The sequence below is a fragment of the Panthera onca genome, chromosome F2 (assembly GCF_046562875.1).
Source record: "Panthera onca isolate mPanOnc1 chromosome F2, mPanOnc1 haplotype 2, whole genome shotgun sequence".
In the NCBI taxonomy this organism is placed as follows: Eukaryota; Metazoa; Chordata; class Mammalia; order Carnivora; family Felidae; genus Panthera; species Panthera onca.
This window is the reverse complement of record NC_138356.1, coordinates 67,657,360-67,673,125: the sequence shown is the minus strand read 5'-3', so window position 1 is coordinate 67,673,125 and position 15,766 is coordinate 67,657,360. Positions and strand designations below refer to the sequence as shown.

Below are 15,766 nucleotides of genomic sequence, written 5' to 3'. Positions count from 1 at the left end.
CCCTAAGGCTGCAGGGGAGGGAGTTAGTGCCTGTTGACTTTGTGGGGAATGTCAGCCGTGTGTTTTGAAAGTAATGTTTCTTTAACGGCGAGTGGAGTATTTTCTTGGTCACATCAACAGGAGGCTTCTATTGCCTCTGTGCTTAGGAAGCCGGGGGTGGGTGGCGAGCTTAGCCCCCTCTCCTAGCCGCTGCTGGTACGGCTGAATATGTCACCTGTGGCTTCTCAAGACCCCACACCAAGGTCAGCGAGCCCTCTTATGGGAAAAGGTCACAATTCCCCCTTGGCCGGTGGTTCTCGACAGGGGCCATTTTGCCCCCCCCTCCCCACCCTGGCAAATGTCTAGCGACATTTCTGGTCATCACGACTTGGGGTGTGTTTCACCCAGCAGTGCTCAGGGCAGCCCCGTGCAACAGAGGATTTGGTCCAAGATGTAGGCAGTGTTGGGGTCGACAAACCCCGCAGTAGGTGGGGGGCCCTGTCCTGTTGAGCCCTCTCCTGCAGAGGCTTCAGAGAGAGCCCTCCTGTCCAGTGGTTCTTTCTGACTACTAATCAGGCTTCCCAACAACATGAGCTCTCAGAGGGCCTCCGGGACGCACAGTGACTTATTGTCACCCTGCGCTTCGACTCGAGCGATTCTTAAATCTTGCTCCCCCCTCCCCCCTTCTGCCGCAGAAGCTGGGCCTGACAGACTGGCTTTTCAGTCCTCCCTGGCCACCTGCATGCTGTAGACCCCCCATGGCCTGTGCATTAGTCCCCTGCTGCGTGGGGAGACGGAAGCCGCCTGCAAATGAGGCAGCGTGGGCGGATGGGACGATGCCACTGGGTGTGCACCATGGTCCCGCCTTTGCAAAGCCACTGTGGCCAGTTGCGTTCTGAAGGGTGTAGCCCTATAGGACTTTGTTGCGGGGGGGGGGGGGAGGGATGATAGCAGCTCCTTATTTTCCCTTATCGTCCCCAAAATGGCATTAAATAGTTTGCATTCTGTTATTTTAGCGTGCCTCTTTGTCCTCAGTTGGGAATGTCTCCAGCTTATCATAGTGGGAAAGGGCCTTTCAGTATCAGTAAACGTGGGGCTTGGATCTTGGCTCTGCGCTTCCCAGCCCTGTAGCCCTCAGCAAGTTAGCGAACTCTCCTGAGCTTGTTTTTCCATTTATAAAATGGGGATGAAAATACCAACCCCACAGGGATGCTGCAAAGGTTGCATTCCTTTGCCTCATTTTGTAACTATCCCTGCCTGACAGTCTGCTGGCCCCTTAAGGGTCAGACCCTTGTTGTCCTCTTCAGAATCACTTTAAAATTCTTGCTGCATGGTAGATCCCCATTATGGGTGCATTGAGTCTTCCAGAAAGATAGGTTGAAGTCCTCCCCGCCCCACCCCCCCCCCCCCAGTACCTGTGAATATGACCTTATTTGGACATAAGGTCTTTGCAGGTGTAATCAAGCTCAGGTGAGGTCATTAGGGTGGGCCCTAATCCAGTGTGGCTGGTGTCTTTAGAAGAAGAGAGAAATTTGGACACAGACACATGCAGACACAGGCACAGATGCCTCATGTGAAGACGGACACACAGGGGAGACCGCCACTCGAAAATGAAGACACAGTCGGGAGTGAAGCTTTGACAAGCCAGGAATTGCCTGGGACCACCAGAAGCTGGGAAGAGACAGGAAGGATTCTCCTTTGCAGGTTCCCAGGGGAGCACGGCCCCATCAGACTCCTGGCCTCTAGACGTGTGAGGACAGTACGTTGTGGCTGTGTTAAGCCCGCTGGTTTGGGGTGCTTGGTTACGGAAGCCCCAGGAAACTGGTGCACCACTCAGCAAACATTTATGGAATTTTTAAGTGTCTTCAGGTGCAAACCATAGTATTCTGCCCCGACATTCGTACTTTGCTAGTCTAGCCTCTGGACCCTATTCTTTTTTCTCCACTGTTGGGCTCCTTTGCAAACCATCCAATTTAGATCACTGACTGATTTTGTGCTACTTTATTATGAAAAACCTTTGCTTGTTACAGGAGAAAGCTCTTACATGTGCCACATGGAAAAGAATTAAGATTTTTGCCATAAAGTGTATCTACATCCGCAGCCACTGGAGACCGTTATTTCTTTCAGCAGCAACTTGCTTCCTGGTGCTACGGGGAAGCACGGGAGGCCCTTGCTCCCTGCTCTTTTCTCCTTTCAACTGGCGAGAAACAAAACCAAATCAAAGTGGCTTTAAAAATAAGGAGATGTGGGGCCCCTGGGTGGCTCAGTCCGTTAAGCGTCTGACTTTGGCTCAGGTCGTGATCTCATCAAGGTTTGTGAGTTCGAGCCCCATGTCAGGCTGTCTGCTGTTAGCTCAGAGCCCGCTTTGGATCCTCTGTCCCCCACTTTCTCTGTCCCTCCCTTGCTCATGCACACTGTCTCTCAAAAATAAACATTAAAAAAAAAAAAAAAAAGGAGATGTATGCTCTTACAAAACAGGAGCTCTGGGTCCAGAGGAAGACCAGGCTGTGTGTGTTAGTTTCAGAGGACGGGTCTCATCCTGAGGCAGGTGTCCCCATGGCCATGATGATAGGTGACTGCAGTAACTGGGCACCCTGCTTCTGTTTACATCCTGTGGTGTCTCTTTGTTGTGTTGATGTTCAGATCAGGGTCTTTTCCCCACAGGCTTCTACGACAACCTCTCCTCCTTGTCCCATCCCTAGACCAGCCACTGCCGGGAGTGGGGGGTGGGGGTGGAATTAGATCATTGGCCCAGACTTAACCAGCTGACAATCCATAGGCTCTGGTGAGACACGCATTGCCCCTCTGCACTCTCCAAATGAGCAACTCTTATGCAGTGCTGGTAGGCAGGGTAATGCCTCCCCAAAGATGTCTACATCTTCGCCCCTGGAGCCTGTGACTATGTTACCACAGTGTAAGGCAAAAGGACTTTGCAGATGTGATTCAGTTAAGGATCGTGAGACGGGGAGATTATCCTGGATTCTCCAGCTGGGTCTGTGTACACAAGGATTCTTATAGGAAGCAGGTAGAGAGAATCAGTGTCCGAGAAGATGTGAGAACAGTACAGAGGTCAGAGAAGACAAAAGATGCTAAGTAGCTGGCTTTGAAGATATTAGAAGAGACCACAAGCCAAGGGATGCAGGCAGCCCCTAGAAACTGGAAAAGGCAAGGAACAGATTCTTCCCTGGAGCCTCTGGAAGGACTGCAGCCCTCCCAAGGCCTTGATCTTAGCCCAGTGAAACAGATTTTGGACTTCTGACTTCTAAAACTATAAGATTATAAATGTGTGTTGCTTTAAGTCAGTAAGTTTGTGGTAATTTATTACAAAAACAATAGGAAGCGAATATACCATTCTCTCTTTAGATTGAGCTCGCATCAGTGTAGATCTTTTCTAAGAGAAGAATCTCCTGTTGATGTTGGACATTGTATAGTGTGCACTTATAACACACACCAAGATTTATGGATTAAAGAAAAGACAAACCCAGTCCGTGGTCCTGCCTCCAGGTAGAGCCAGCGTGGTGATTTGCTCCCAGAATGGTAAATGTTGGTTCCTTCATCCGGCACCAGTGCTGGGTACAGGCAGCACAGAAACGAGTAAGAGCTTGTCCTCACTCACAGGCTCCTGAGCGTCTCAACCCAGCCGTTTGATTCCATAAATATTCTCACTGTCAAGTCAGAGCCCTTCCACATGTCTGCTCTGTCTTTGTAGCTACAGCCGGTTTCCTCTGAAAGCTCTTTCGAACTTGCTGATTTTTTTTTTTTTTTAAGTTTTAGCCAGGGTCAGGAAGAGCATAAGATGTTAAGCACCTCCACACATAGAGCTATTTTTAGGGTGCCCCATGTTGCTTAGATCAGCAGTCCCTCCAGCGGCTGGGTCCCGGGGTCCACAGAGGATGTCATCTGCTCTGTGCCAATTGGACGGAGACAACTGCCATTTGGAAGTTTTCTTTGCGGTTTTTATTTCCTCCCCTCTCAGGGTTTCCTGTGCCACAGGGTCCGGGGGTGAGCACAGACAGCATGTTTAGAAACTGCTGGTTATCGCACTGTAGGTCAGCTGTTTCTGGGAAGCATTGGGCTTTCCTGGAGATGACACGTGACTGGTGGCCGTCTATGGAAAATGTCTGGGAAGGTGAGAGAAAGAATGGAGCAGAGAAATGGGGTGAGGGAACCAACCTTGAGGTGATCATTTCCAAGCCTAGAAATCAATCTTGAGGAAACTGAGGCATAGGTTGTCAGTGAGGCAGCTGCCCACCACTTAGCTCTCAGTGTTAGCCTAGCAAGGATTGGAGCTCAGTCCTCTGGGACCAGTTCGACATTTCTAGGGTCCGGAACCAGAATTTGAGAGCAGGGCTTTAAGGGCCTAACACCCATAATAGCGTGTCGCTAAGTAAATTCAGCGGGATTCATTCTAGGCTCTCCGTCCTGCCCCTGCCTACCTTCCTGGGTCTGTAGTAAACGCCGTGTGCTGGGTGGTTAAACACATAGGCTCTGGAGCTTGAGTCTGGGTTGGAATCCCACTTACTGACAGCGCGACCCTGGACAAATTCCACAAGGCACTGATGGAAACGGGGGTAATCATACTAGCACAACCAGGATTTTGCAGGATTGAATGAGTTCATGTGTGCACAGCGCTTACCCCAGGGCCTGGTACAGCCTAAGCTCTATACAGATGCCATACCTTCCCACGACCTTAAACACCACCGTCCTGCATTTTAGGTAACAACGTGCTATGACAGGGTATGTCTGTGCTCCATGCTTTATTTGCCCTGCTCCCTACAATGAGATTTTGCTTCCGGTTTTTCTTGTCGTCAACAACATTTCGATGACTGTCCTCATAGGTGGGGATTTGCTTTCGTCCTTAATTGTTTTCTCTGGTTAAATTTCTAGAAGTAGGTTTGCTAGGTCAAACAGGGGACTTGTCTTGAAGGCTTTTCTGGATAGACGCGGCCAAATTCTCCTCCGGAAAAGTACTCGTTTACACTCCTTCCAGCAGTGAATGAGTGTGCCGGTTTCCTTGCATGGCCGGGTTATTAACTTTGAGTCAAATGAAGGCCCAGGAAAAATAGGAGATATTTCCCCGGGGATAAAGTGTTCCTCGTCCCTGCTTATAAGCAATAAAGGCTTAGGAGAACCTGTAGAGAGCCCAGGAGGCAAGTAGTGCGCATGCAAACAGCGCCCTCTACTGGTTTTCCCGGGTGGAGCATGGTGAGCTGCAGTAGATGGGGATGCCCAGGTGGTTTCTAACTCCAGAGTGGCTGCAGGTGCCAGCAGCTAAAGGGCAACATTTTACCAAGACTTTCGGCCGTTTAAAAAGTCAGCCTCCGGTGACCTTTAGGTCTTGCTCAGGTTCTCTTACAGCAGTGCTTCTTCTCAACTGGGATTTTGCTTCCCAGGGAACACTGTACTGCCTGGAGACATGTCTAGATGTCACAAAATTGGGGGCTGCTACTGATTTGTGGAAGGTCAAGGCCAGGGATACTGCTAAACATGCTACAATGTACAGGATAGCCCCCCCCCCCCCCCAACAAAGAATCATCTGACTGACATGTGGGTAGTCTTCAGGCTGAGAAACCCTGTGAGGTTTTTTTTTTAAGCTTGCTTATTTTGAGAGAGAGAGAATGAATGAATGAATGAATGAATGAATGAATGAATGAATCCCAATCAGGCTCCGCACTGTCAGCACAGAGCCTGATGCAGGGCTCGATCCCACGAATCATGAGATCATGATCTGACTGAAACCGAGAGTCAGACACTTAACCAACTGAGGCACCCAGGCGCCCCTGAGAAACCCTGTTTTAGAGGAGTGGGAGAATTGTTCTAGAAGACTTCTCTTTTCAGACTAAAATATAGAAATATTCATATTGAACACATTACTATTAACACTAATTTATTTGGTTCTGGAAACCTGCTAGTTTTGCAGAATAAAATGGCAAATAAGAGGAACTGAAATAGCACATTGACCTTTCTAGAAGAGAAGGCAGAGGGGGAGATACGAACCATAATAACATCACCAGCACTAATAAAGGAGGGAATTTCTTTCCCGTTAACTTGGCTTCGTTAAACCTACCATAAATGCCTACAGCTTTCCCTTGAAGGCCTTGTCTGTGAAAAATAGTGCTTTATGTGACATTCCCCCTCCCCAATTTCATGAGCCCCAATGTTTTCATAACATTTATAATTGAGCTTTTCCAGTGCTTGGTGCAGAATTCCCATCTGTAGATGTGACGTGCTCCCCACGCCCAAGTAAGTGCTGATTCGGGCATTGTTTCTTGGAGGGGGCAGGAAGGGCACTTCACAAATAGTCTTAAAGAGGGTGTGCCTGAAGGGAGCGGCGTGACCAGAATTTCGGGAAAATAAAACTGAATTACAGCTTACGTTGACATTTGTTCAGTGCGGGACCCCCTTTCACTAGTGCTACCCAACCCCCTCAGAAAATGCTCCCTTGTTTCGTTTTGCTTTGGCCTTGCTAGTCTCTGAATTACTCGTATTCTAGAATATGTATCTTGAAACAATTAGCCGGAGTAGCCTTGTTAGCTGTTCTAAATAACGTGAAGAGGGTTATTTTGCCAGAAGTGGAAAACAGAACAAAACAACAGCTTTTCCTTGAAAGTCAGGATACTATTTTGATCATTTTCCTTGGGAAGTGTTTTTCAGATTGTAGGTCATGATCCAGTAGTGGGTTGTAAAACCAATTTCTGGGTCACAGCATTTAAAGAAAATCAGATAGAATAGAAAATGTTACTGGGCATTGCATACAGTAAAAGTAACTTCTATTTTGGTGATTATAGGAAAATGTGTCACCCTGTGTGTGTGTGTGTGTGTGTGTGTGTGTGTGTGTGTATGCGCACACATGCGTGGTGAGAAGCAGTGGCTTGGGTTTTATCACATGGTGAAATATGGCTTGTTTTCAAATTATTTCATTCTCTTTTCAAGAGTTCAGTGATTCTGGGGCACCTGGGTGGCTCAGTCGGTTAAGCGTCTGACTCTCAGTTTCAGCTCAGGTCATGATCTCATGATTTGTGGGATCGAGCCCCGCATCAGGCTCTGTGCTGACAGTGCGGAGCCTGCTTGGGATTCCCTCTCTCTCTCTCTCTCTCTCTCTCTCTCTCTCTCTCTGTCCCTCCCCCCACTGGCACTGTTTCTCTCAAAATAAGTAAACTTAAAAAAAATTTTTTTAAGGATTTCAATGATTCCAGTGTGTCTCCTGCCCTCAACTTTGCGTGTGTTTCTGTTTCAGGTGGTACCAGGGAGATCGGTTCTGCCCTGACGAGGATGTGCATGAGGCACAGAAGCATAGAAGCCAAGCTGAGGCAGTTTTCGAGGTGAGGAGCATATCCTGCCCCGATCGCGTGTGCCCTTGCTGGTTTCAGGTTAAGGAGGCAGTGACTCGCCAGCCCACCCGAAGCAGCAATCATCTCCCCGTAGCATCGAAGTCCCCACTGCCCATCGCTCTGCTCGCTCATTGAACGAGTATTCGTTGGTCGCCCGCTGCATGCCAGCACTGGCCTGGGTGCTGGGAATGTGGCGGACAACCAGCCTGCCTGGGTCCCTGCCCTCGTGGATCCTGCACCCCACTTTGGGGGTCTTCTCTGTGCTCCTGTGTGTCTCTGCTCGCCCTCCGCTGGTGGAAGAGCGGTGCAGCCGCCCCCTGCAGGAACCCCTGGAGGAGCAGCTGTGGGCCCACCCTCCATGGAGGACAGCGGTAGCGATCGAGCGCCCCGCGCTGCCAGCATGGTGGAAATGGCAACGGCTGGCACGAGGATGTGGAGTCACCCGTGTTCCAGTCAGTGGGAGGGAGGGGGGCATTCTTCCAAGAAGATGGGCAGAATTCACCCCTCTCATACCATTCTGCTTTACGGATAGCGTTCTGCTTTACAGATACGCCCAAGTGAGATGCCTCTGACCCTGGCCCTGGCTGGGCCACTGTGGGAGGTGGCAGAATGTTCTGGGAAGTGCCTGGTCTTGGAGATGGCCAGGCCTAGGTTTGAGCCCTGGACTGGCCGTTCAGGCGCTGGAATCATGCAGGAATCATAGCTACTATAAAATGGGGATAGTGGTCTCTAAAGGGTTCTTGTGAAAATTTATGAAACATCTACACATTTCCAGCAGAAAGTGCCTGGATAGCAGGTGATGACATCTGCCTGCCTTCCCTCCTGCTGGCTCCTGGGTGATGCTCCCCAGACCATGCAGCACCTCCTCTCACGCTTGTCTCCCGGGTTTATTTGCAAGCCTGTGGCCTGCACATTTGAGTCATGAGGGGACACCAATTCAATGACCATGATTTATTGAGCATCTACTGTGTGCCAGGCACTATCTTAGTTAGGGAGTGTGGGGTGTAGCACTAAATAGGACCATGTCCTGTTCTCATGGGACTTACGCTCTGGGCACTATGTACACGTGACATGACGTCAGGGGCTGCTGAATGCCACCAGGGGAGGCACACGGAGAGGAGACGGGTGGTGGCCATTCGACCCTGGGTGGTTAGGGAGCGAGTATATTCCAGAGAGAGATCTGAACAGACACCTGGAAGAAATAAGGGAGTGAGCTGTGTTGATGGCTGGAGGGAGTGTGTACGAAGGGGGGAGTGCCACGTAGACCCTGAGGAGGAAAAGAGGGAACTGTACCGAGAACTTGAAGGTTTTCAGGAGGCTCTGTGATCAAAAGGCAGTCTGAGAACACCTTCTTAGTACGTCTCATCAGTGCAATTTAGGCAATTTATGGGCACTTTCTAATTTTCCTACAGGATCTCTGTAAATGTCAGAATGTGTCCATTTTCCTTCCATTACACAGACAAAAACCTCGGGGGTCCATGCCTTGCATGGTTCCTCTGGGTGGGGAGCTGCCTTTCCACGTGCTTATGTGTGATCTGTTTGGGACCCTGCACAAAATACAGGGAGTCCCTGGGGATACCCTCTGATCTAAGAGCTCATCATTCAGCTTTTCTTTCTCCAGGCTGTCCACAGTTAGCCTACAGTCATGACCATAATCCTGAATGCACATCAGACTCATGTGGCTCTTTTATATATGTATGTGTGTGTGTGTATGTGTATATATATATATACACATATACATATATGTATACACATATGTATATGTGTATATATACAAATACATATACGTATACATATACATATACATATATATGTATATATATATAGTGTATTTATTTTGAGAGAGAGAGTATGTGGGCAGGGGTGGGGTAGAGAGAGAGGGAGAGCAGGCTCCAGACTGTCAGTACAGAGCCAGATGTGGGGCTCGAACCCACGAACCATGAGATCATGACCTGAGCCCAAATCAGGAGTCAGATTGCTTAACTGACTGAGTCATCCAGGCACCCCTGGCTTTTTAAAAATTAGTAATAACGGGGTCCCACCCTCTAAGTTCATGCCAGGCATTAGGTATGGGGTGCAGCCCTGGCGTCCTTGCCTTTTTAAAGCTCTCCAGGTGCTTCTGTTGTGCAGCCAGAGGGGTGACCCCTCTGGTCTGCATCCGTGCTCATTAATACAAGAGTCAGAAGATAAGCAGGGGAAACAAGAAGAGATGTTGCTCCAACCAGTCATGCTTATGGCTTCCTAACAGTCTCTGAAGCGCGTTCTGAGAATAAGGTTGTTACGAAATGGAGGGATTTGGGTGTGAACTTGGGCTTAGTATACTGCCTTGTCTTGCATCATGAAATCCTTGATTTAGGTAGTTTTGACAGCCAAGTGTAAATCTTGACAACAGAATGTATCTAATTTCTTCTTTCTTTTTGGTGAAAGCGCTTTAATTGATTGTCTGATAAACCCGCTTCAAGAACAGATGGAAGAATGGAAGAAAGTGGCTAACCAGCTGGATAAAGACCACGCAAAAGGTACAGGGGGGCAAGCTGTCCTCTGCGTAGTAGTACACGTGTTCCGAGCAGAGGCACGGGTATTGCCGGCTGCCGCCTGGTGCCTCTGCTGGTGTCATCCTAAGGGCCCACTCTGTTCCCATGTCTCCTGGAGGCATTTCTGTGTTGGAGAATAAGGAGTCAAAAGTGATCCCATGAAACATCCCCCCGTTGCTGAGAGCCCAGATTCTTGGTGGTATTAATTGCGATCAGGTAAATTAAATGTGAATTGCCAAAGATTCATACTTCAGGCATCACAACACATCTTGAAAACCAAACTTTTAATGATACAAGCTATCCTTGGGTCTCCTGTCCAGAACCGCCACCTTCTTTTTTTTTTTAATTTTTTTTAAATGTTTTTCTTTATTTTTGAGAGAGAGAGAGAGAGAGCATGAGAGAGCAGGGGAGGGGCAGAGCGAGAGGGAGACGCAGAATCTGAAGCAGGCTCCAGGCTCTAAGCTGTCAGCACAGAGCCTGACACGGGGCTCGAACCTGTGAACCACGAGATCATGACCTGAGCCCAAGTCGGACGCTTAACCGACTGAGCCACCCAGGCACCCCTAGAACTGCTGCCTTCTTTGGAAATGCTTCAACAAACATGTCCCAGTCCCTCGTGTGCCGGCCGCCGGGGGCAGAGTGGTCCAGACAGACACCTCCCAAGCCGGTCTTCCTGGAACCCATGGGTGGGGGTGCTGGCATCGTGGCAGGGGCAGGAGCCATTCATTGCTGGGAGGCTCATAACTGCAGTAAAGTGTCGGGGAGAGAAAGCTCGTGGGTGGATCTGGGGGGAGTGAACCAGAATGAAAGGGTTGGCTAACAGTGGATCGCATGAGCACGTGACTGAGGTGTCTGGTGGCATGGCACCAGCAGGGAGGGAGGCATCGGGGAAGGCTGCAAGGGAACTGGAGCAGTTGGCAGTCAATTGAATGCATACCAGGGCAGCAAAGGAGAGAAGTGTCAGAGGCAGCTGTCATTTCGGACGTCTGAATCTGGGTGATGGAGGTGCCAGCAACAGAAATGAGAAATCCAGGAATAGGTGTAGACCTGTAGGGGAAGCGGAGGTGGTTGTCAGGGGAAGTGTGGTGTTTGTGGGTCGCCCCCTCCTCTGGGGGGTCTGGTGCCGGCCTTGGTGTTGATGTGAGAATGAGGCTAAGGCAGCTGGGCGTTTCGCAGTTTCTTCCCCCCTGACACCGTCTGATTTCTCACGCTATAGTCTTCAGTGCTCTTCTCTGAATGGTAACATCTGGTCAGTGTTTTGCTACATGGGTTCTTTTTTGAGCAGAGCACTGCAAACTGGGGGCCTTGGGAAAGCAAATCCTATTCTTCAATTTCCTGACACGAGCTGAGAAATTGTGGATTTTTCACTTTTAGTAAAGTATTCCCAAATGATGTCTTTCCTCACAGCTGATATGAGTGAATTCTATCAGGAAAAGACCAGGGTGCATTTTGTTGGTTTTCATGTGAATAACCCCTTCAGCAGGAGATTTTTACCATATAGTACCCTGATTAAGCTGTTTATTGCGTATCATTGTTCATTCTTTCTGTGATGAAAGTAATGGTTGTTCCTAAAAGATTTTCTGTTGAGCAAGGTGGTAAAATTATTCAATAATTCTTCTTTCTCTTAGAATATAAAAAAGCCCGCCAAGAGATAAAAAAGAAGTCCTCAGATACGCTGAAACTGCAGAAGAAAGCAAAAAAAGGTAACTCTACAAATTCTGCTTTGCATAGTGTTACTTTGGGGAAATGAACATGTGCTTGATTTGTCTTTGAAGCAGAAAACATTCGATTCAGACTTCCTTGGCTGTGACAGCCCTGGAGAACAGGAGCAAATAGAATCCATCTGAATTAAAGTTCTCAAGTGCAGAATATCTATTAATTTGAGGCCCTTGCAAAGTTGTGCTTGACTTGTTCCCTCCCCCCACCTTTGTCTCCAAAATTTGACAGTTTCCGTGCCCTATTGTGCGTTGTAATGAAACCTATAAATTTCTTGGAAGCCTTGGGATAACGCATAAAAGCCTTCATGCAAATGTCCTCTAGTAATTATTACAGAAATTATGTCATTTTCTCCTCCATCTTTCACAGCCTATAATCTCCGAAACCCTTTATTAAGTCTTGTGAGAATGTTAGAAACGGCTGCAGTGGGAAGCTGGGAGCTGTTGTTGTATAGAGAGATTTTTCAGGGTGTTCGTGAGTCTGGGGGCTCTCTAGGGGACACCAGCCTGGTGCCTCGTGGCTGTCTGCCCACCTCCCTGCTGACTGTCCTCCACCAGCTGGCCCGCTGTCAGATACGAGACCCAACTCTGCTCTTCCAGCGTGGACTTCGAATGTGCACAGAAAAATCTAGCTACATCCACTTTGCAAGCATTTGTGATGTTTTACTAAGACCCAGAATGTAGGGACTCAAACTTGAGAAGGTGACATTCTTTCCAGACTGTTCTTCTTGATAACAAGTTTTTGAAGTTGTTGTCTCACAACTGATGAAATGTTTTGTTTTTCCCCTGAGGCTGCTCTGTGCTTAGTGTTTGTTTGGGGAAATTTTTAGGTAGAAATCCCCCAAACCAAATTTCCTCTTTTCCTTAAATGAGAGGTTCTCATTTGGTATTTGAGGAAAATACATTTGGAGAGATGGAGTAGTTTGGTGGACGGTGGGGTGAGGACTGGACAAAGTTTTAAAGCTTGGACATTTTTAAAAAATGCCCTCCTAGTTCTTGTGAAAAACCATAAGACCATTTCAAGATAAAGGCAGGAGAATTTAAATTTTTTTTTCTTTTTCTTTTTTTTTTTTTTTTTTTTTGGAGAGAAAGAGAGAGCATGAGTCGGGGAGAGGTAGAGCGAGAGGGAGACACAGAATTCAAAGCAGGCTCCAGGCTTCGAGCTGTCAGCACAGAACTTGACATGGGCTTTTGAACCCATGAGCTGTGAGATGATGACCTGAGCTGAAGTCTGACGCTTAACCGACTGAGGCGCCCCAAGGCAGGAGAGTTTTCACTCATAATCAGATGTTCTGTTAGTATTGGCCTCAGTTGTTAGTTTTGGATGTGTGTTCTTGGTCTTAGTGCTTCTCGAATGTACATTATATCTTCTCAGTGCACCAGGGAGCTAGTGTTGGACAACGAATGGGGTTTGTGGCCAGTAACATTTTAGTGTGTCCAGAGGTCAATGTTCATAAGTAAAACAGCCAGTCATCCACTTCCATTGAATCTGGGGTCCCATGGAAGAACAGGTTGGAACCGAATTCCATGTAGTTGACAGCTTAGCAACTTTGAGATAGAAGGGATTTGGAAGGAAGGTCCAGGGGAGATACTTCCAGCTCGGGAAAGGTCTGGGAGTTTGGTGAAGAGGATGAGGGAATTAAAAAGGAGCTGTTCCAGAGCTGTCTTTCCAGAGGCCTTAAGTTCTTGGCTGCAGTGATAATCCTTTTATCTGAATGCTCCATGGAGGCTGAACTAGTCTTCATCTGTCACTCAAAGTCCCTGGCATTGTCCAATTAGCAGAATTTGGACCTACGGGAAAAGCCTGATGGGTTGATTACAGTGCCACACAAAAGGAAGTTTCTGGCAACTAGACTTGCCCAGCACTGGCTCGGGCTGCCTGGAGAGGATAATGAGCTCCCCTTTTAGGCACCCGGTAGAAAGTTTCAGGACACCTAGTGTGCTGGACTGGGTAACATGAAGAGATAGATGCTTCTGGTCCTGGGATTCAGAATAATTGGCATTGGTTGTGGGGCTTCGTGGGGCCCTTGGGCCTGAAGGTAGAGAGTGGAGGCTCTGACCAAGGGTTTCTGAAGCATCCATCCCTCAGCCCCTAGCCATGTACCTGGTGGTGTCAGGCACCATGTCCTTCCAGACAAGGTGGCCATGGTGGTGTAGTTACATCTATGAGCCAAGTCAGATCAGTAGCTTGGAATGTTCCAGATGATTTTCTAGTTACTCCAGAGTACAACCAGAAAGCAGTTTTTATTTCTATCCTTTATAATTTTTTTTCCTACAATATATAAGTGCATTTTATTTGACCTGAGTGCACACATTTGTGTATTTCTGGGGTGAATGGAACCTTCTAGAAGGTACCAGAGTCGTCATTCTGACTGTTTAGAATGGAGCGCTCTCCTGGAAGATGGGTAGCCTGAGAATGGAGCGGGAATGCTACAAGGGCCAGAAGAAATCTGGTTATCTGAGGCTTCGAGTTAATTTTTGGGTCTGGTTACCGGTAGTTTCCCTTTTCTGCCAGGACTCTTATAGAGGCATCTGCATCATCTCCCTCAAGTGGTCCCTTCCTGGACTCTTGGCTTATAAAGTGTTAGTAGTTCCTTCTGAGATTTACACCATATGTTGGGATAGACACGTGCTTTGGATACATTTTTTTTTTTTTGTCCTGATAGAACTGAATCTGATAACCAAATAATCACTTACCTTTTAATGTGTTTTCAGGAGATCACCAAGCAGCATTCTGCCGTGCCTTTTTAAAAAAACTGTGATCTTTGATCTAAAAATTCTTCTGACTCTTTTTTTCAAAATTTCAAATTCCTTTGTGCATTTAACTTAAGCATGGTTGTAGCACTGCCTTTGACATAGGCAGACACATATGGGGTGCAATTTTTTTTTTAACATTTATTTATTTTTGAGAGACCGAGAGAGACTGTGAGAGTGAGCGGTGGAGGGGCAGACAGAGAGGGAGACACAGAATCCAAAGCAGCTCCAGGCTCCAAGCTGTCAGCACAGAGCTGGATGCAGGGCTCAAACCCACAAACCACAAGATCATGACCTGAGCCGAAGTTGGATGCTTAAGTGACTGAAACACCCAGGTGGCCCTGGGGTGTAATTTTTGTATGTGACTAATTTACCTTAATTTTCACTCTGCAGATAATCACCTTTTGTCACATGCTTTATTTAACTCTTTTTTTTTTTTTACTGTAATATAGAGTGGTAATTTATAATCTAAAGGTATTTAAATATTACCATCAAAAAACTTTGAATGTTTTTTGGTAGATTTGGCTAGATTTAATTTCAAAACCATTTCATTTTGTTTTAGATGTTTTATTTTTTTAAGATTTTTATTATTTTATTATCTTAGGGAGAGCACGGTGAGCAAGGGAGAGGGGCTGAGACAGAGAGAGAGAAAGAGAGAGAGAGAGAGAAAGAGAGAGAGAGAATCTTAAGCAGGCTCCAAGCTTAGTGCGGAGCCCAACTCTGGGCTTGATCCCATGACCCTGGGATCGAGACCTGGGCCAAAACCAAGAATTGGACTCAACCAACTGAGCCACCCAGGTGCACCTCAAAACCATTTTAAAACAACTTGGCAGGGGCACCTGGGTGGCTCAGCTGGTTAAGTGCCTAACTCGTGATTTCGGCTCGGGTGATGATCTCACGGTTCGTCAATTTGAGCCCTGCGACACGCTTCATGCTGACAGCATGGAGCCTGCTTGGGATTCTCTATCTCCCTCTCTCTCTGCCCCTCCCCCTCCCGTCAAGGATAAATAAATAAACATGTGGAAAAAAACCAACTTGACAGATGCTCCAGCTGTGGGTGAATGTACCCAGTTTTTGGAAGGCAGGTTCATTGAACACCTACCAGGAGTAAACTCCAGGCAGATGTTGGGGGCTACAGAGACGGTACCTGCCCTCTGGGAAGTTCCAGGCTGGTGTCCGGGGTTGGGACACAGGCAGAGCCAGCCTTATGGACAGCTGATGGGGAGAAGACACAGGCAGCAGGAAGGCAGGGACATGGTGTGGAGCTGGCCTAGTAGCCCACGTTCTGAAAGGCCTCTCATGAGTCCCCATCAAGCCCTGCTGTTTGATGTCAGCTCATGGCCCTTTGGGCTCCTGGGGTCGGCCATACCTTCACGGGCGAAGCGCGTGTGGACTGGGTGTGGGAAACATTTGACGGCATTTGCCTGCTTCTGCCGCTGTACTGCACGAAGTC

At 47.9% G+C, this 15,766-nt stretch overlaps 1 protein-coding gene across 10 annotated transcripts in view; it reads left to right on the top strand.

Moving 5' to 3' along the window:
- Positions 1–15,766, top strand: part of MTSS1 (MTSS I-BAR domain containing 1) — a 165,978-nt gene that overhangs the window by 120,613 nt on the left and 29,599 nt on the right. For all 10 annotated transcript variants that reach the window (XM_060611275.3, XM_060611271.3, XM_060611269.3 and 7 more), the window contains exons 4-6: positions 7,217–7,301; positions 9,738–9,829; positions 11,473–11,547. In XM_060611275.3, the coding sequence (XP_060467258.3) occupies positions 7,217–7,301; positions 9,738–9,829; positions 11,473–11,547 (252 nt within the window). The remainder of the gene's footprint in view (positions 1–7,216; positions 7,302–9,737; positions 9,830–11,472; positions 11,548–15,766) is intronic.